At 39.0% G+C, this 21,106-nt stretch overlaps 1 protein-coding gene across 2 annotated transcripts in view; it reads right to left on the reverse strand.

Moving 5' to 3' along the window:
- The window catches only part of atf6 (activating transcription factor 6), a 305,742-nt gene that overhangs the window by 185,218 nt on the left and 99,418 nt on the right, over window positions 1-21,106 (reverse strand). For both annotated transcript variants that reach the window (XM_048539583.2, XM_048539582.2), the window contains one exon: window positions 12,106-12,217. In XM_048539583.2, the coding sequence (XP_048395540.2) occupies window positions 12,106-12,217 (112 nt within the window). The remainder of the gene's footprint in view (window positions 1-12,105; window positions 12,218-21,106) is intronic.

Genomic DNA, 21,106 nt, shown 5'->3' on the forward strand with positions numbered 1-21,106 from the left:
TTTAGTGAACCAGATGTGTTAAGTGGTTGCTATTTGGCTAGATTTAAATGCCTGATTTTTTTGTTTTGAAAATATAATTCAAATTTTACTATCTGCCTTGTTGGTGTTCAAATGCATATTCCAAGAATATTAGCATGGGCTCTGGATTACAAGTCCAGTAAAATTATTGCGATGCGACCACCACTCAGGCAGATTGCCAAGTACACATGACTCAGTCCATGATTTGTGATTTCTGGTTTCCAACATGAGAGGCTTGAATAGTTTTGATGACAAAGCTAAATGTGAAGCCTCAAAGTCCAAAGTTGGCAGTCTTTTATGATGCTTTTCTTAGTGAAAAGTTTAGTAGGTTGGTTCGCAGGTAAACTTTAAACTGGGAACAGGTTTTCTACTTTGGTTACCTCATATCTTGCAACTTGTTTCAGAATTTGGTTCACAGATTGGTTGAGCAGGGTTGTCTGATGGCTCAGGTGTTTCTGCATCCAAACATCTTTCAGTTGATCATTAAACAAACAAAAAAACAGGGTCATCTCTACATTGCTTTTCCTCCAAATAGTTTGCATGTTTGTGTTCACTCTTCATCTTGAATTGCTGGTTAATGCCTCTAAGGATTTGAGGCAGTGTCTTTGTTATGAAGTTACCCATTTAAATCAGATGATACTCTTTTGACTAGTTTCAAGGAAGGACATAGATTCACATCACTGAAATATTCCTTTGCTCCATCGAGATAAAGCAGTGGTTCAAATCCCCAAAAGAAGCTGAGTGATGTGGACAATCATTTTAACCAGCATTCTGCCTAACTTTTAAAGTACAAAATTAGTTTGAAGTTCAAAACATGACATTTTAAACACTTTCCTGCACATTTTTCAAACTCTAGGTGGGGAGGAGGAAGTTGCGTTAAGATTTTGGCATAGGCGACTTGGGTCAGGCAAACATGGGGCAGAAGTATTGAACTCCTGCTGAGGAAGTTGAATTACACTGGCCACATCTTGCTTCTGTCCTCAGTGACTTCAAACCAAATATAAAATTAAGTCAGAGGATTGGTGACAGGACACATGAGCATGAAAAGTAGTATAGCAAAGGCACTCAATGTTTTGGAGGGAGGAAGTTGGGAGGAGTGTTTTATCAGAGAGGAAGAACTAAAGTGCAAAGACCATTTTGTCTTGTCAGTGTACAGCCAAAATGACCATTTCCTCTTATAGTCACACCCAAACTGAAGATATTCTAATGGGAAGAGCTAAGTTCACACCTTCAAGGTTTTTCCATAATGCTGCTTAATCACGAATGATCTGAGTCAAGTATAAAGTTTTTTCGTTGCCCTTTGCTGCCTTTATCTAATAAAAAATGTGTCAAGCTCAGTCCGAAAACCAAATAAATTTCAATTTTCAAGTTTCGAGCTTCCTTACAGAAGAAATTATTTTTACCCACCCTATTGAATCCTTTATCATTGGGAAAAACATGATTATGTCACCGCTTGATCTTTGAAACAAAGGATAACATGCCAAGATTTGATCCCACCTTAATTTAACTGCTTCAATTCTGGAATTATTCCCCTAAGCACATAGAGGGGTAGATATGGAATGAGCTACCAGTGGTGGAGGCAGGTGCAACTACAACAATTAACAGGCATATGGGTAGCCTAATGAATAGGAAGGGTTTGAAGGGATATGGGCTAAATGCTGGAAAATGGGACAAAGTCATATTGGGATGTCTGATTGGCACAGATGAGTTGGACCAAAAAGGGGCTGTTTCTGTGCTGCATGACTCTATGACACTGAATCTGTACCTTTTGCCTTCCAAATCTAAATTTTCCTTCTTTCAGTGCCATTCACAATATTGAATGGAGCACTCAAAATGCAATCTGAGCAGAACGGATTATACCTTCCTCCACTCTGTAGCCCAACCCAGCCAGAAAAAAATAAGCATTTACTTTGTCTTTTTGATCACATTTGATTATATACCTGCTTCCATCAACTTTGTTTTATGTACATCTTTACCTCTCTTCCTTAAAAATCATCTGTTCTCACTATCATAGCACATGTTAAAGAGATCACTGTATTAAGGTCAAGCAAGATGGTAGAGAATGACATGCAACCATCCAAAATGAGAAAAATCAATTGGCGGAGAGCAGATGCCGACGGGACAAGAACAGAGCTTGGTGGGATCGAACGGAATGAGGGGTTGGTAGGAATAACCGTAACTGAACAACCGACATGGTTTGGGCACCTCAAAAGTATATTCCCTAAAATGGAAATAAACAAATCCAAAGTCCTCCGGATGACAAAGGAGTTAGAAACGAATCATAAGAAGAAAAAGTGCACTTATATTAAGTGTCAGATAAAAAATAAGATTGAGAAATGAGAAGTAATGAAGGTTTTTATGGGAGCTGAAAAAGCAAATAAGAACAGCAAACAGGAATTATGACAAAACCAACATGATGAAGTTGTTTTCTTTTAATGGTATTATAAATAGTGAAAGGATTGTAAAAAGGACTGCAGCCGATTAGGACCGAAAAGGTGATTTAAAGCAGAGGCAGGGGGCATGGCTAGGGTGTAGAGGGGATACTTTCCATCTGTCTTCACCAAAAAGAAAGAGATACTACCCAGTGATAAAGGGAGAGAAATCAGTCACTAGAAGGGTTCAAAACTGAAAACTGATAGGACAGAGGTGTGGTTAAAATTTTGGAACCAGATGAGACGCATCCAAGGATTTAGAAGGAATTTAATGTGGAAATTGCAGGAAAATTGGCCACAATCTATCAGTCTTCCCCAGACCAGGGGGAGGTACCAGAAAACTGGAAAATTGCAAAGCCTTTTTGAATTAAAGTTGTAAGGGTAAACCCAAGAATTGCCAACTAGTCAGTTCAACGTCAGTGATTTGGATAGATTTAGTTACATGGAAGGTGAGTTGATTAGGAAGAGTCCACATGGATTTCTGAAAAGGAGAAATGAGTACTTAATTAACTTGCTGGAATTTTTTGAAGTGGTAACAGAAAGGATCAACGAGGGTAATGCTGTTGATGTGGTATACATGGACTTCCAGAAGGCTTTTGATAAAGGCTTGGTGAGGAAAATTTAGTTCATAGGAAATAAAAAGGATCAGGAACAACATGAACACAAAACTGCCTGCATGAAAGGAAAGAGACAGTAATCGTCAATTAACATTTTTTTAGGCTGTAGAAGGGTTTGTAATGAAGTTCCCGGGGGTTGGTATTGCTTTTTCTGATACATGATAATGATCTAGATCTTGGTGTACAGGGGGCAAAGTCAAAATTTGCAGATGACAATACTTGCACAAACTGTAAACTCAGAGGGACAGTGTGGAACTCCAGAAGGATGCAGACCACAGACAAGTTAGTAAAGAGGCAAATAGAAGGCAAATGAGTTTCAATGCAAAGAAGCAGAGAGAGTGATTCACATTGATAAGAAAAACATGAAAAGATAATGTAAGAAAAAGGGTACAATTCTAAAAAGCATGCAGCAGCAGAGTTAGCTGGGTTTATGTGCACAGATCGTTGAATATGGGAAGACTAGTAGAGGGAACAGTGAGTGAATCAGACAATACCCTTGGCTTGATTAATAGTGGCACAGAATACCATTGCGAGATTATACAGAACTTGTGTAAGACATGTGTCAGACCTCAGATGGGAGTATTGTGCACAGATCTAGGAAGATTGTGAATGCATTAGATATCGTACATGGTTCAAGGGATGAGGATCTTAAATTATGTGGATGAAGTTTAAAGGTTGCAACTGTTCTCTCTTGACAGAAGGCAAAGAGAAGATCAGTCAGATGTTTTAAAATTCGTGAGGGGTTTGGATAAAGTAGATACGGAGAAACTATACCTGCAGTAAAAGGAATTTGGACAAGAGGGCATAGACTTAAAACGATCTGTGAAAGAACCAAGGGTGAAGCAAGGGAAGGCTTTTTTCACTCAGTGATGAGTAAGGGTATCGAAGTGTGGTAGAGGTATCTTCAATTATGGTATTCAAGAAGGCATTAGATGATTATTTGAATAAAAATAATGTGCTATGGTTTGGGGAAAAATGTAGAAGATTGGCAGGCGGTAATGGTACATATTTAACACCTTGGTCCAAATTGCCTTCACCTACGCTGTAATATATGCGTAACTTAATAACCAAATGCAAAATTATGCTTTCAAGTTGTTTATTTCTACAAAGTAAAGATTTACAATATATTAAATCCCAAGTAACTACATATGCCTGAGTGAACTGCACTGAGAAGCAAATCAGATTTGCACCCCTGACAGTTCTGCTAATCTTCTATCCTGATTTGGATGAAAATAAATCTTGAAATGCATGTTTGATCATCTAATTTTATTTGCTTGGCTGTACAAGTTTCAACTTTTTCAGATTGAGAGATCATTTTAAATATTATGTTATTTTGTTTCTGATTTCAATGTGAATTCAAGTTTAATCTTAAATCATCTTTTATGAATTACTTTTTGAAACTACTCTTTAAACATGAACTGCTGCAGCATTGAGAATGATGCCAAAAATGCAGATGATATCAAGATATTTTATGACGATGAACTCACTCACCTTAAATACTAGGTTCGTTTGAGATGATTCCAAGAGTCACAATTTGGAATGTGGATGCATCACTAGTACAAACTGATTACAATACTGCATGGACCTGACAAGAACAGAATGCAAACTCACCACCTGAGTACAATCAATCATCTAGAAGACAGACATAATTGACAAACCAGAGTGTTCAATGCATGGTAGCTGCCAGATTATACAAGAAGTTACTCAGACACTGCCTGATCCAGTTGCAGGCTTCACATTTGGACTTCTTTTGCAAAGATTATGCTAATTTCCACAAAAATTCCTTTTGCTTTCAATTTTATGACGAAGAGAGAATAACAGTGCTCTTTCAATTACAGTACTTTGAGCTATGTTACCATTTTGACTTGATGCTGTAACAACAACTTGCATTTAAGATCTTCAAATGTTGATTCAAGTCCCAAGATGCTCAGAAACAAAAAAAAATAAAGCCAAACTAAAATAAAAAATATTAGGAGAAAAAGTAAATTCTCAGTAAAACAGAAGTGTTTTACAGTGGGTCTTAGAAAACAAATAAAGCATAGAGAGGCAGATAAGTACACAAAGGAGATTGCAGACTATAGTGAGGACCTAGACAAGTGAAAGAACATATGCCAAAAGTAGAATGAAGAAATTGAGAGAAGCACAAACTGTTGCTACATGTTGGATCTCCGCTCTAGTTATTTATAATTACTGCAGTGCCGATGATAAATAAAGAGAAGGGATCAGGCAAAAGAAACAACAGGTAAATGAATTCTGAACATTCATTTCATCTCCATATACACAGCAATGCCAAAGATGTAAATGCTTCTGACACAGGACACAGTACATTGCAGATAACATAATACACCCAAGTAAGTGTGCACACAGCCCAAAATTACTACTACTTTCTATTGTCAGATAAGTCGAGTAGATGATTGATGTTGCTCCAAATGGATATTTTATTAACAATGGTGAGAAACCCTAAGTACAGTGGTCAACACTGTGGATACATCATATTAACAATGTTCATCAAATTTTCTTTGTGGTGTGGAACAACTTTGGGAATGAGGTAGAATACAATCAACAACCCGATCTACTTATTTTGTTAAACCCCTTCAAAAGCAGACTTAATCATTTATGCTTGGTGTGCCCCATCTACATTTTAAAAAATGTGATTCTCTTATGCATAATTCAAAGAGTTTATGAAAGGAATTCTGTGATGACAATTTGAGGATTTCCTTGGAGTGAACTCAGTGATTATTTGAGTCACCTTTTCAGTTGGTGAGATACACATTTCACATACCCCTGTAAATGTCACTGCATCTTCGTTCCAAAATCTTTCATTTACTGCACAATTGAACACAAGACCTCAAAGAAATAATCACACATGCCATGGGATTGGGGTTTGCTACAGCACTCTCCACCGCAATAGAAGTCACATGATCATGCATGTCTCAAAAACCAACTGATAACCTGCCCATTCAAGCGCAAGTACAGAATAGTGGTGAACAAAGAACTGAATTATTGCATGAGCAAAACCTCAGTTATAAGCAGCAATCACCATGTACAGCATAACAACAGAAAAGTATCTGAGAATGTTTGCTGCACAGGAAGAGGCCATTTGGCCCAGCCATACCATGTCTCCTCTGGAGAAAAAGCACCCTTGCATACCTTTCCTCCAAGGCTCTGCACATTTTCTCTTGGGTAATGATGGAAGCCATGGTTAAATCTTACTCAGTCATGTTCTCAGCCAGTACATTCCAGATAAAGGAAATAATTTTGCTCCTGTTATAGAATTATCTTGCAAAATCCCTACTCAAAGAATGCCAGAGATAAAGACAAAATTCCAACAGTAATAGGACAGTGGGAGATTTTATTGTGATGGATGTTTTCTGGTAAAACACATTGCAGAAATTTCAATGACAAAAAACCTTCCAGAACCTCCATAAATTTGCAAATCTTTGGCCCCTGTGAGTGGAGGCCAGGCATAAAAGGAATTTAGATAATTGGGACAATTTCAGTGACTTGCAAAACTTATGGTCAGCTGGTTACCATCTTTGATTTCACAGGGCAACAACTAAAATGTAACTAATTCATTTCTCATTCCATGTTGTACAAGTGCTAAATGAGATATGATATTTTAAACTAGTTTCTGTGGTTGCAAAAAAAATGGATGTTCCTGGCCAGTAAACTATTTTATTTTTGCAAACAAAGACAAAATAAACTTCAAACAATTAAACTAACAAACATTATGAGAGAAAACACAAAATTTGAGAACTGCAAAATGTACATGTTTGATCGTAAAGTTTGACTGTAATTTTAGAATATCAGGACCCAAGGCACACCACAGCTTGCAACAACTTGATGCTATTCCTCAAAAATACACAAAATAAGAATACAGGTAACTCAATGTGAAAGTAGCACTTTAAGCAATCTATGATATGACCGCATTTCAAAGAATGGCAAGATCATGAGTTGAGCTGATGATCCAATGTGCTGTCTTTAGCAGACACTGGACAGAGTTTGCACCAACTTGGGGAGGGCAGGGTGGAGATTATACCTGAATATTCGTCTACTTTTTGAAGGGCTCGCTTTAGGGGTAATGGCACAAAACTGGCTGTCAGCCTGCTGCCCTTTCACAATGCAATCCATGTGAATCGCAGCTGAAAACAAGCAGGGATATATTAAAATTGCTGGAACAAATTCATATAATTATAAATGCGTGTATGTACTTCAAAAATAGAATTTTTTTCTTTTGAAGGGAAATGAAAGCTGTTCATCTCAGACACATTTCAATGTACAAGCCAGATTTTGCTACTGCATTTCTGATTTTACAGAAATTTTCATAGGCCAACATAGTTTGTCTTCTCAACCAAGCGCATACTATCTTGAGAACAAATGTGGTAATATTCATAATAGAACTTACGAACAGGAAAAGCCACTTGTCTCCTCAAGTCAGTTCTGCCATTCAATTATCATGGCTTCTCTGTGACCTAACCTCACAATCCATGTTTAATTAAATACAGGCCAATTTCCAAGGTCGTGCCATCTTTATCACTGAAAAATCCAGAATATTACTTTCACCAGATTACATCAGGTGCCTGAAAATCAACTTCAAAAAGGAGAGATTGGGTTGGTAGAAAATGTGATAACTAACATTGGACGAGCTTAGTGCTGAAATTTATAACCAATTTCATCATTTTACTGGGAAAACAGCAGGAAATGCAGTTATTTCCTAGAATTTTTGAAGGTGATTGGCTTCACAAGAAATAAGTGAGAAGTGATGTCAATTCCTCCAATCCAACAGTTCACACCACAGTTAACATAAAGCTATCCAATGTTTTGGTCTGGTCGAAAGGCTTCATTTTGACAAACTCTTGAAGCAATATTTTACACTGCAATCACACATGCTTGCCAAGTGAGCTGTCATTATTTCCAGGAATTAATTAGTTTGCTGCATGCCTCGAGAGAGATCAGGTAATGCTGGCACAACAAAAGATTTTCTCTTTAGTTCCAATGATGTTAATGTTACCCAGCAATCCTACAACAGGATGCATCACATACCGAAACGAAGGGAGGGAAGAGATCAGAAAGAAAGGGAAGACAAGAATAACTTCCATTTTTGTAGCAGCTTTCATAACCTCTATGTTCCAAAACACCAGACTGTCAATGAAATACTTACGAATTCAAATAACTCTTATGCAGGAAACATGCTAGTCAGTTTGTCAACAGCATGATCTCACAAACAACAATGAAATAAACCACAAATTCTGTCATTATAATGGGTAAATTTCCATCAGTATACTGAAGAAAATTCCACTACTCTTTTTTGAATTGTCCTTTGAGATCTTTTATACCTACCTGAGAAGGCTGATGAAACATAAGTTTAAACTTCTTCTGAAAGCTGGCACCTTCATCACGGCAGCAATCCTTGCATACTGCATTGGATAAGTAGCCTCAATTTTGCTGTTACATCTTAGGGTGAATGATTCAGAATCTAATTTGAACTTTTCAACTAACTCCCCTACCATTTGACCCTAATTGATGGTTATTTATGAGAAAAGCGTTACTCATAACATCTTTCAAACACTTGAAGAGGTGCATAGTTTAATCCTGGCAAGGGTGCTGGGCTGCTATTACTTTCAGGTTGTAACACACCACCATGATATGTTAAAGCTCATGATTTTAACAGTCTTCATACCAAATGCAACAAACACAGGAAGGAAATATGTTTCCCATGCCATAATTTGAAAAACAAAATGCATGTCATTAATTTATGCATTGATAGCAAGAGAAGACAGGCTTCATACATTCATATGCCTGTTCAGAGCTGTGGGCAAACTGGGCCTTCAAACCCTGAAATGAGACAACCAAAAGTAGATTCCATGAGTGTATACAAAATAATAAATGGATAAGGGAAAACACAAGCATCACTCTGGGAAATCTCACACTTTCAATCAAGACAGCATGGGCTGAAGCTGATGAATCGCTCATGCTGAGCTCTCGTTAATGATTTCCAAAACCAAATGGTCAATAGCAAACCATAGATCAACGGCAGAAAATGTGAGCCTCCAGATCTGAAGTGAGGACATGCTCTATGAAATTTCCTCGCTCGTTCGACAAATAAAATTGGTCAAGTGCTTTCCCTCATCTATACTTCTGAATGTGAAAAACTAAAATCAACTTCATTTGCCTTCGAGGCAGCGCAGAAACATAACATAGAAGGATGAAGAAGCCAATTGGCCCTTTGAACCTGCTCTGCCATCCTTCACAAACATGGTTGATTGCTCAACACAACAGCCTAAACCTGCTTTGTCCCTATAAGCTTTGATCCCATTTGCTCCAAGTGCTATATCTAGTCACCTCCTGAATACATTCAATGTTTTGGCATCAACTGCTTCCTGTGGTAATGAATTCCACAGGCTCACCACTCTTTGGGTGTAGAAAAGTCTTTTCATTTCCATCCTAAATCCTGAGACTATGACCTCTGGTTCTCGACACACCCACCATTGGGAACATCCTCCCTGTATCTTCCTTGTCCAGTCCTGATGGAATTTTCTAAGTCTCGAGGAGATTCCTCCTCATTCATCTGAACTCTGGCGAAAACAATCCCAACCTAGTCAATCTCTCCTCATAAGTCAGACCCACCAGCCCCGGAACGAGCCTGGTAAACCTCTGCTGCACTCCCTTGAGAATAACAGCATCCTTCCTCAGAAAAGGATACCAAAATTGCACACAATATTCCAGGTGTGGTCTCACCAAGACCCTGTACAACTGCAACAACACATCGCTGCTCCTGTACGTGAAACATCTCGCAATGAAGGCCGACATACCATTTGCCTTTTTTACCACCTGCATGCTTACCTTCAGTAACTGGAGCACAAGGACGCCCAGGTCCGCTGCACACTCCCTTCTCCCAATTCAGGTTGAAATCTGCCTTCTTGTTTTTGCTTTCAAAGTGAACAATCTCACATTTATCCAAATTATACTGCATCTGCCATTGATTTGCCAATCAGCCAACCTGTTGGGATCATGCTGAAGGAGCTCTGCATCCTCGTCATAGTTCACCCTCCCAACCAATTAACTTCGAAAAACCTGCAAAACTTGGAGATGTGACATTTTGCTCCTTCATCCAAATCATTGATTTATATTGTGAATAGCTGGGGTCCCAGCACCGATCCCTATGGCACCCCTCTAGTTACAGCTTGCCAATTTGAGAAGGGCCCATAAATTCCTACTCTTTAGTTTCCTATCCATCTCAATTCACTTCCACCAATCCAATGCACTTTAATCTTCCACATTAATCTCTTCTTTTGTGGGACTTTGGCAAACGCTATTTTGAAGTCTAAATATACTAGATCGACTGGCTCCCCTTGACAACTCAACCAGTTACATCTTCATAGAATTCCAACAAATTTGTCAAGCATGATTTCCCTTTCATAAACCCATAATCTCAAATCCATCCTGACATGTTGAGATACCGCTATTGTACATGTCTTGATCATAACTTAATTTTATTTTTTACAGTAAAACAGAATCAGGCCAACCATATGGAAGCCCTATTATATGAGCAAACATGGCAAGATTTATAATTTCTCAAAAGGAGTCAAATGCATTGTGTTGGCATCAGCAATACTAGTACTGCATGGCTTATCTCTCTTCTTGTAGACCTGCAAGTCCTCCTCTGACTCAGTTCATCCTCAGTCATGTCTAAACATGACATCGTAGGGTCTACCCGAATTGCATACAAGAATAATAGCTCTGAAAGCTCATGATAATTAATCAAACTATGTCCAATTAACTAACATAACAATAAGGTGCAATTTACTGCATGATGGCAGTAGGTGCAAATTAAGAAAGTGCCTCTTCTTTTTAAGACTGAATTCTAGTTCAGTCAGCACCACTGTTAATCAAACAGGTCCTCAGAGCCAGTGTAGGGACCCAAGGTCATATCTCTTCCCCAATCACTAGGTGGTAGTGGTCAATTCTATAAATATACTGTGCTCAATACATCAAAATCATTGTCAGGGAAGTAAAAATTTTAAATCATGTGGAAGTACTATTGTGTACTTTCTTTTGATGTAGTAACAATCCATTCATCTCTACCACATAAGATGTGCAAAAGCCAAGAAAAACAAATGATCTAAAGGAAGATGCAAAATGATGGGACACAGCATATTGAAATACATGTTGCTTAGATCACAAATGCCTATGTGCAGAGGCGGCGATTTGGCCCATCACATCTGCACCAGCTCTCAAAATGAGCATCATTACTTAGTCCTGTACTTGCCTGTCTCTAACCTTACACATTATCATTTGACTAGAAACAATAATCCAATGCCCTTCTGAATACCTCATTTGACTCTGTCGCGGTCACATTTTGAGGCAGTGTATTCAGACATTGTAAGAAAATGTTTTTTATGACACCACATTTGTTTCTTCTACAAATTATTTCAAATCTGCGCTCTCTCATTCTTGATTTTGCTTTAAAACAATCTGGAACAGTTTCTCCCCAATATTTTATTAAGTCCCCTTTGTCATTTTAGAAACTTCTATTAAGTCTCCTCTTATCCTCCTTCTCTCCAAGGAGAAGTTTCAAAGTTTCCACTTTATCCCTGTAACTCGAGTTTCTCATCCCTGGAATCATTCTTGTACATCTCTTATGTATTGTCTCTAATGCATTCAAATTCTTCTTATGGTATATTATTTCAATGATAGAGTCTCCAGAACTGCAGTACAAATTTCAAAGGCACACAAAAGCCACTTTGCATTCAACACTGTACTCAACTTGAGTTTAAAAAAAATTTAAATCCTAAGCCAAATGTGATGCATAGGTTTTATTATTCAATATATATCCAACATACCTTGAATTTTACAATCCATTGACATAACCTATCTTACAAACCTCTGTTCCTGACATTGTTCCAATTTAACAGAAATGAAAAATGACTGGAAAATTTCAAATGTCAAAATTCACAGGTATTAATAGATCGCCAAAAGCAATGGTAATAAAGCATGTCCACTATATTTATTTATGCAATAAATCATAGGACACTTACCCTTCTAAATGATATCAAATAAAAGGTATCTCCTCTCCTACGAATAGCTTCAAAAAAATCTGGATAACGTTCATCTGGAGCATAATACACCTGCAATTCACTCCCCGAGTTACTGCAAAGAAGAAAGAGTAAAAACATGAGCATCATGTACCATTGTACTCTAGTCCAGATTCAAGGAATAATACAGTGCAAAGTATTTAAATTTATCAGCTAAAATAACTTGGTTATAAACTTTATTCTTGAGCTATGACCACGACCAGTAAGGCCAGCTTTTACTAGCACTTCTAATTGCCTTAGAAAAGGCCTCCTCAAACCACTGCAGCCAACAGTGTACCTAAGTTTGCCAAAAGCATATGAAGTCACAAGTCCAGGATTTTGACCCAGCGGTCAAAAAAAAACACAAATATACTTCCAACTCAGGACTCTTAAGGGAACCTGCAGATGGCGATGTTCCAAGCCTCCACGGTCTTGGCTCTTCTAATTGGTGAAGACTGTGGTTTTGAAAGATGGTGTCGAGAAGTTGTTTTGGTCAAGACTGCTGCCCGTGTACCAGTGGTGCTTGGGATGTCAAGCTGCCCGATTTGTGCTGCATCTCGTCAACATTCCTCACAGTTGCATTCATTGAACCAAACACAGCAGTCGAACAATCTCTAGACTTATGCCTTGTACATGGTGAACAGATTTTGGGAAGTTAGGTGATGGGTTACTCGCAGCAGAATTCCCAGCTTCTGACTTGATTACAGCCAATAATACTTACATAGGTTTATGCAGTTATGTTTCTACCCAATATTCACTGCCCAATGTTGAAAATGGTGGAGCTAGCAACAGTTATTTCTTGAATATCGAGAAGATTTTTAAATTCTCTCCTCTAGCAGACAGTCACCGCTTCACACTTGTGAGTATGCTACTTTGCTGTTTATCAGTCCAAGTCTGAATGTTATTAGTGTGAGCTTCAACTACTTCAGTATTTGATAGTGATGAGTAGCACCCAATCATCAATCTATCCACTTCTGATCTTCATACCTACTTCTAATTTTATGATGGTCAGAGGTCCTTGGTAAAGCAGCCAGGACACCACCACAAGGAACACCTGCAGCAATGTCACAGGTTTCAGAAGATTAGCTTCCAATAGCCAAAATGATTTTACTTTGTGCAAAGCATTTCTCCAACCAGAGGATACTTTCACCCCATCCTAATTTTAATTTTGCTTGGGCTCCTTGATATCACAATTGGTGTAATGCTGCCAGAGTCAAGGACAATCACTGTCACCAGAATTCAGTGGAATACCTCTGGAATTTAGCACCTTCATCCAGGTTCGGACTAAGGTGGCAACGAAGTTAAATCTTTAACAGTCTATCATATTCAAGACTGAATGTGGCAGGACTACTTAAGGGCATTTAAGCAGCTATTAGATAGGCATATGGACGGTAGTATAAGGCAAGAGTGGAGGTTAGATAGACCTTAGGATTAGGGTAAAAATTCAGCACAACGTCGTGGGCCAAAGGGCCTGTACTGTTCTATGACAGCAAAGTTGTAATTTGTTGCTTTGGATATCGGGTAATTTAACTTGTGCCGTACTATCCTGTCTCTGCTTTTCAGCGGTAATCCTATTTTGTAACTTCACCAAGTTGGTACATCATTTTAAGTACATCTGGTGCTACTTCTGTCATGCTCTTCTGTTCACTTCATTGAACTGGGAATGAACCCCTGGTGTTATTGCTATTGACAGATATGTCCACCAGAAGATTGCAGATTGTAGTGGTACGCAAGTCTGCCGCTTGTCCACGGACCTCAAGGATGCCCAATTTTATGGTGACAACATCCATTCTGAATTTATCCCCTGTAGTACACTGACAAGACTTGGTCTCCACAAGGACTGTGGAGGGCTTGGTCCTGTAAACATGATGCAACAGCAAAAGCAGAAGTTGCTGGAAAAGCTCAGCACGTCTGGCAGCAAATATCAAGAAAAAAAATCAGAGTTCATGTTTTGGGTCCGAAACATTAACTGATTTTTTTTTGTTACAGTTGCTGCCAGACCTGAAGAACTCTTCCAGTAACTTCTGTTTCTGTTCCTGATTTCCAGCATCCACAGTTCTTCCAGTTTTTATTATGGATGCAACAGTCTTAGATTGAGGAATGCAAGCAAATAGCTTACTTTGATATACTTTATTCCAAAAGAGCCTAGATCTAATTTGGGATTTATTTCTAGTGTACACCTCAACTCTTCTGACACACATACAAATAAATTTTTGGATTTTTACAGGGGCAGAGTGACAGAAATAAAACTAATTGTGGTAGAAGGAACAAAAGGTTATCCATACAATAAAAAGATATTGTTCAGCTAGTTCAGACTTCTTCCAATAAATTGTCTTTTGATAACTTAGTTAAACAAATTGCACTTGAAACTGCAGAGTTAACATCATTGCCTTAATCTCATTACTCTATCCTAATAACCATTCATGATCAGAGTAAAATGCTTCCTGCAAACCATGAAGGATGCATATGACATCTCCTGGCAATGCTAAGGCAAAAAATTCATAACACTAATTATTCATTTCTGAAGGGAAATTCCTTGATGAACTTATTTACAATTTCAAGTGCTTGACTGAAACAGAGAATACTTACAAAACATTAAACAGAAGACCAGTATAAAGTGACCAGAAGGGTCCACAAGGGAACTGAAACACCGTCTGCAAGGTTTAGTCTTTCCATGCCATAAATTGAACAGAATTGAGTGTATTACCCTGAGCTTTTGTCTTGAAATAACTTATGAAACCCTTGGATTATTCATTAATAAACTTTTTTTGTACTATCGAGGCACTGAGTCTTAAACGTCTTAAGATTGGATACTTTCCTAACATTCTTTTGGCTTCTACACATGTCTGGGTGCTAATGTTCACAACACCATCAGAAACGGTGATCATCGCACAGTCCTTCTGGAGACAAAGTACCATCATCACATTGAGAATACGCTCCATCATGCTAAATGGGGCAGACTTGAAACAGATGCAGCAACTCAAAGCTGAGCATCGGGAGGTTCTGTGAGCCTCAACAGCAATAGAATTGTACTCTAGTACAAACGGCAATTTGTAGCCTCTTCCCCCCACTTAACCACGACCATCAAGGGGACAGACCTCAATAGACAGCGCAGGAGTGCCTGCCAGGAGCAGTACCAGGCATAATTAAAAATGAGTTGTCAACTTGGTAAAGCTGTCAAACAGGCCTACTTGTGTGCCAAACATTAAAAGCTAGTGAAAAAGAGCTAAGCATTTCTACAACCAATGGATCAGGCCTAAGCTATGCAGTCTGGCCACATCAAGTTGTGAATATTCTTGGACAATTAAGAAACCCAATGGAGGAGGCAGCTCCACAATTATGCCCATCCTCAATGATGGAATAACTCGGCACATCAGTGCAACAGATAAGGTTGAAGTATTCACAGCAACTGTTAACCAGAAGTGTCAAAATTATGATCCAATCTAGCATTCTCCAATGGTCCCGAGCATCGCAGATGCCAGTCTTTAGGCAATTCAACTCACTTCATGTGAGATCAACCAAGGGTTGGAGGCAACAGATATTACAAAGCCTATGGTCCCTGACAATATTCCAACAATAGTACTGTAGCCATGTACTTCAGAACTTGTCACTCCCGAGCCAGGCTATTCTAGTACAGTTACAACACTGGCATCTATCCAATAATGTAGAACACTGCGCAGTTATGTCTTGTACACAAAATGGAACACAAATCCAACCTAGCCAATTACTGTCTCAGAGTGCTCTCAATCAGTGAAGTGATGGATGTCAGCCACAGTGCTATCATGCAGCAAGTGCTCGGCGATGCCTAATTTGGGCTCCATCAGGGTCACTCACCTCTTGACCTCATTCCAGGCTTGGTTCAACCATGGAGAAAACAGCTGAATTCGAGAGGTGAGGTGAGATGAGTTGAGCATAACAGAACTTGACATCAAGGCTGCATTCGACTGAGTGTGATATCAAGGACGCCTCACAAAACTGGAATCACAGGTATCAGGGTTGGAGTCATACTTGTCACATAGGAAAATGGTTGCGGTGGTTGAAAGCCAGTCATTATAGCTCCAGCACATCTCTGCAGGAGTGTTGTTTTGTTTCCTACTGATTTGTGGGTTGTGGGCATCACTGGCTGGCCAGCATTTCTTGCCCATCCCTAGTTGCCCTTGAGAAGGGCATGGCGAGCTGCCTTCTTCAACCACTGCAGTCCTCCTTCTATAGGTTGACCCACAAAGCTGCAGGGAGGGAATTCCAGGATTTTGACACAGTGACAGTGAAGGAATGACAACATATTTCCAAGTCAGGATGGTGAGTGGCTTGGAGGGGAACTTCAAGGTGGTGATGTTCTCATACATTTGCTGCCCTTGTCCTTCTAGATGGAAGTGGTTGTGGGTTGGGAAGGTGCTATCTGAGGATCTCTGGTGATTTTCTGCAGTGCTTCTTGTAGATAGTACACACTGCAGCTACCAAGAATTGATGATGGAGAGAGTGAATGCATGTGGATGTCGTGCTAATCAAGCGGGCTGCTGGCACTCTATGGTGTCAAGATTCTTGAGTGTTGTTGGGGCTGCACCCATCCAGGCAAGTGGGGAGTATTCCATCACACTCCTGAATTGTGCCTTGTAGATGGTGGAAAGACTTTGAGGAGTCAGCAGGTGACTTAATCGATGCAATTTCTTAGCTTCTGGCCTGGTCTTGTAACCACTGTGTTTATGTGGTGAGTCCAATTGAGTTTCTGGTCGATGATAACCCCCAGGATGTTGATAGTGGAGGATTCAGTGATGGTAACACCATTGAATGTCATGGGGTGGTGGTTAGATTGTCTCTTCTTGGTGATGGTCATAGCCTGGCATTTGTGTGGCATGAATGTCACTTGCTATTCGTCAGCACAAGCCTGGATGTTGTCCAGGTTTTGTTGAATTTGAACACAGACTGCTCCAGTATCTGAGGAGTCACAAATGTTGCAATCATTGGCGAATATCTCTACTTCTGACCTTATGATGGAGGGAAGGTCATTAACGAAGCAGCTGAAGATGGCTGGGCCAAGGATACTTCCCTGAGGAACTCCTGCAGAGATGTCCTAGAGCTGAGATGATTGACTTTGTTCTCATATAAGTACATAAAGACGACAGGGAAAATTCTGTATAACTCATACTTAATGGACTCACTGGATCTGGGATCTTTACTCTCTTGAAAAAGGACATCTGAGAAGTGACCTAATACAGATCTTCAAAACTACACAAGGCTTTGATATAGTGAATATGAAAAAAAAAACTCTTATGGAAAGTGTATAATTCTTAGAAGCAATAAGGGAGTTCAATTTTGCTTAAAAAATTCTTCCCATTATCACACTAAATGAACTTCTTATTCTGGAATTTGGCTTCAAAACTTTGTTTGATTTCCAACTCTCTCTCTCTCTCTCAATCCCAATGTTTGTTTAACAATTTATCCTATTTATTTCCAATGGTTTCCTCATCTTTCCCCTTACAGCCTTCATAGAGTTTGGAATTTTGAAAAATCTTATTTCACTTGACACTGTTAATAAAACATTTCGGGTCACAGCTGTTTGGTTTAGGCTTACCAGAGTGTCTTTTATCATTTTGTTGGAATGCTTTGAGTATAAACTTAGCATAATTTTATTGGGTTTTGTTATCTGCCAAAACCTTTGTCAGAGTTGACCCTTCTGTTGCTACCATTAGTTACCTTTGGTGGTTATTACTTGCCCTCTTTCACTTCTTATATCATATACCTTCAAAGTTTTATATTTACTATAATCATTCCAAAGACATGGATACCAATTCAGTTTGGGCGAATCCCAGCTAACAGTTTCCCTGACCAGCACTTAGCATAAGTTTCGTGCTGTTAAGTCTTGCCATTGCATTTGATTTCTATCACGGTGTCACCTATAATCTATTCTAGCATAATTCTCCGACTTCAATCTAGTCTCCAGTGCATTGTCATCCATTTACTTAATCCTCCCTGTAGGCAGTTGTGTCCAAACATAGACTGTAGAATCCCTACAGTGTGGAATCAGGCCATTCAGGCTAGCAAGTCCACACTGACCCTTCAAAAGAGCATCCCTCCCAAATCTATGCTCCTACCCAATCCCTATAACACTGCATTTCCCCTCGCTAACACACCTATGGGGCAATTTAGCACCGCCAAGCAACCTAACCTGTACATCTTTGGACTGTGGGAGGAAACCCACGCAGACACAGAGACAATGTGCAAACACCAAACAGATTGTCATCCAAGGCTGGAATTGAACCCAGGACCCGGGCACTGTAAGGCAGCAGTGCTAACCATGCTGCCCCTTAAAATTTCCTCCCAAAATCATTCCCATGCTCTAACTTTCCCCTTCGGTTCTGGTGCTTTTTAAAATTTGGCAGCTAAGTTAACCTTCCAGTTATTTCTGTTTACAGCTTTGGGAAATACCTTACATTTTGTTTGTTTGTGGCAAGTTTAATGATCATCTCAAATTGCCTTTCAGTTCAATTGTTAATGTCACTTGATACCATCTCCCCTTCCAATACGATGCACTCAAAAAGGTATGTCATATCACGTTCTGAGAGTGAATATTTGAACAAAAGGAATGAACAATCAATTTGAAGAACACCTGGTCAAAACCACGTATGACAGTTTAAAAAATTGGGTTCAATGATTTTTAACGTGAATATTATAAATTGGTCCCAATTCCACTGGATTGTTGTAAATACCCAACCAGCTTCCTGAAATCCTTTGAAAAAGAGAACCTACCATACTTAACCAGTCTGGTCTATTCATCACATCAATCCTATACTAATCTGGTTCACTCTTACCTGAATTCTGATCTCATCAACAAAGTTAAATCAAGATACGCGGTGAGCAGTTAGTCCTGCCTTACCAGAAATTCGTTCATTCCCAACATCAGCATATTTTGAAAACTGGTTTACTTTTCATGATGCTGTCCAAATTCTTACGACTTAAATCCAGAAACTAAATCCTCCAATCTGACCAAGTCAGACAAGTTAGTCATTTCTTAGTTAATAACAATTTACAGGCATTGTCACTCATGTATTCTCCCTCAATTCGACGTTCTGAATTTCTGGATCACCAATGGCAACTGTCTTCATTGTCTTGAAAAATTAAGTTACATTCCTCCAAAAAACTCATTTCTATCAAAGGAAGAAAATCCAGGGTCTTTAATTTGTGTTTCGAACATTAATTCTCAATACTTGGTATCATGTTCATTACTTGCCTTGATGGTCGATTAAAGTTGCATGACTGGCATAAACTTGTCTACTTGGAAAGTTATGAGACGACATGGTTGCTGGAATGACAATATTGTGTTTTGCTGACAGAAGTATGAGATGTAATGACAAATATTCAGTACCTCTTATATTCAAAACACCAGGCACAATATCAAAATCAAAATTAAATCTTTCATCAGGAAGGATACAACCCAAAACATTAACTTTACTGCTCCACTGATGCTGCCTGAGCTGCTGTGTTCCTCCAGCTCCACACTGTATTGACTGACTCAAACATCTGCAGTTCTTGCCGTCTTAAAATTAAATCTTGCTTGATATTCTGTACCATGCCAGCAATTTAAATGAAAGCCCAACTAGCCCAAAGTCACTACCAGGATTTGAAGTTTGGACAATTTAACTAAATAATATTTGTTCAAAGATGGCCTCCAAAGAATGAGCTCTCCATTTAAACACTTGAACAAAATATTGTCAACTTGAAGTAGGTGATTTACAATGGTTTTCAATATAATTGTTTCCATATCTGCAAATTATTGTCTCCTTTTCTAATGAAGTTACACCAGATAATCTCCGTTGGGAATCAAGTGAGCTCTTGTGTTGCAGTGGTAGTGTCCCAACCACTGAACCAAGAGACATGGGTTCAAGCTTCACCTGCACCACAGGAGTGTAACAACATCTCTGAATAGGTTGATTAAAATAAATAAAGCAGACCCACCATTCCCATTAGTATAGTGGTTCATGTCCTTGCCTGATATGTTGGCAACAGGGGTTCAATTCTCTAGTGGCTAATGGTTCAATGGTAGTGTCCTTAGCTCTCAGCCAGGAGGTCTGGGTTCAAGATCCACCTGCTCAGAAGTGTGTAATAACATATCTGAGCAGGTTGATGAGAAAATATTTATAAAGGAGAACCAGAGCAGAGCTGCTTGTCTTGGACTAGGACCAACCTGTGAACACCACGAGTAGTGGCTCTATTTTGGCATTCAACAAATGATGTGCTTTTCCAGTGGGACTGAGTTATTACAGTAGCAAAACGAAAATGAAACTAGTGAAGTGGATGCAAAATTTGGTGTGAGTTTGAAAATAATTAATTCAAATTTGTTTCAGTTGCATGTAATTCTGGGTCATAAATGGCAATGTCACAAATGCAGACTGCACAGCTAGTGATAATAGAGTGATAATGATAGGCAATTCACTGTACACCAAGGTGGAGGAAGTGAATCAATAATTTCAAAAGAAAATTGAATGGGCATTTGTTGGTAATGAACTTGTATGGCACAGAGGATAGAACAGGAAAAATAAAATAGGCTAAATGGATTTCTCCATAAAGTACTGGCATGCGTCCAGTTCTGGTCTACCTGTTAACAGGAACGATATTACGAAGCTTGGTTAGGTTTTGAAGAAATTTACCAGGACGCAGCCAAGAATGGAGCGTTTGAGTTATAAAGGAGAGGCTGGATAGGCTGGGACTTCTTTCACTGGAGTGTAGGAGGTTGAGCGGTGACCTTATAGAGATTTATAAAATCATGAGAGAGATAGATAAAGTGGATGGCAGATGTCTTTACCCGAGGTTGGGGGATGTCAAGACTAGGGGGAATAATTTTAAGATGAGAGGAGAAATATTTAAAAAGGACGGAGGGGAAATTTTTTTCTTAAAACACAGCGGTTCACATGTGGAATAAAGTTCCAGAGGAACTGGTGGATGTGGGTACAGTTATAATCTTTAAAAG

This window comes from Stegostoma tigrinum, chromosome 8 (assembly GCF_030684315.1).
Source record: "Stegostoma tigrinum isolate sSteTig4 chromosome 8, sSteTig4.hap1, whole genome shotgun sequence".
Taxonomy (NCBI): Eukaryota; Metazoa; Chordata; class Chondrichthyes; order Orectolobiformes; family Stegostomatidae; genus Stegostoma; species Stegostoma tigrinum.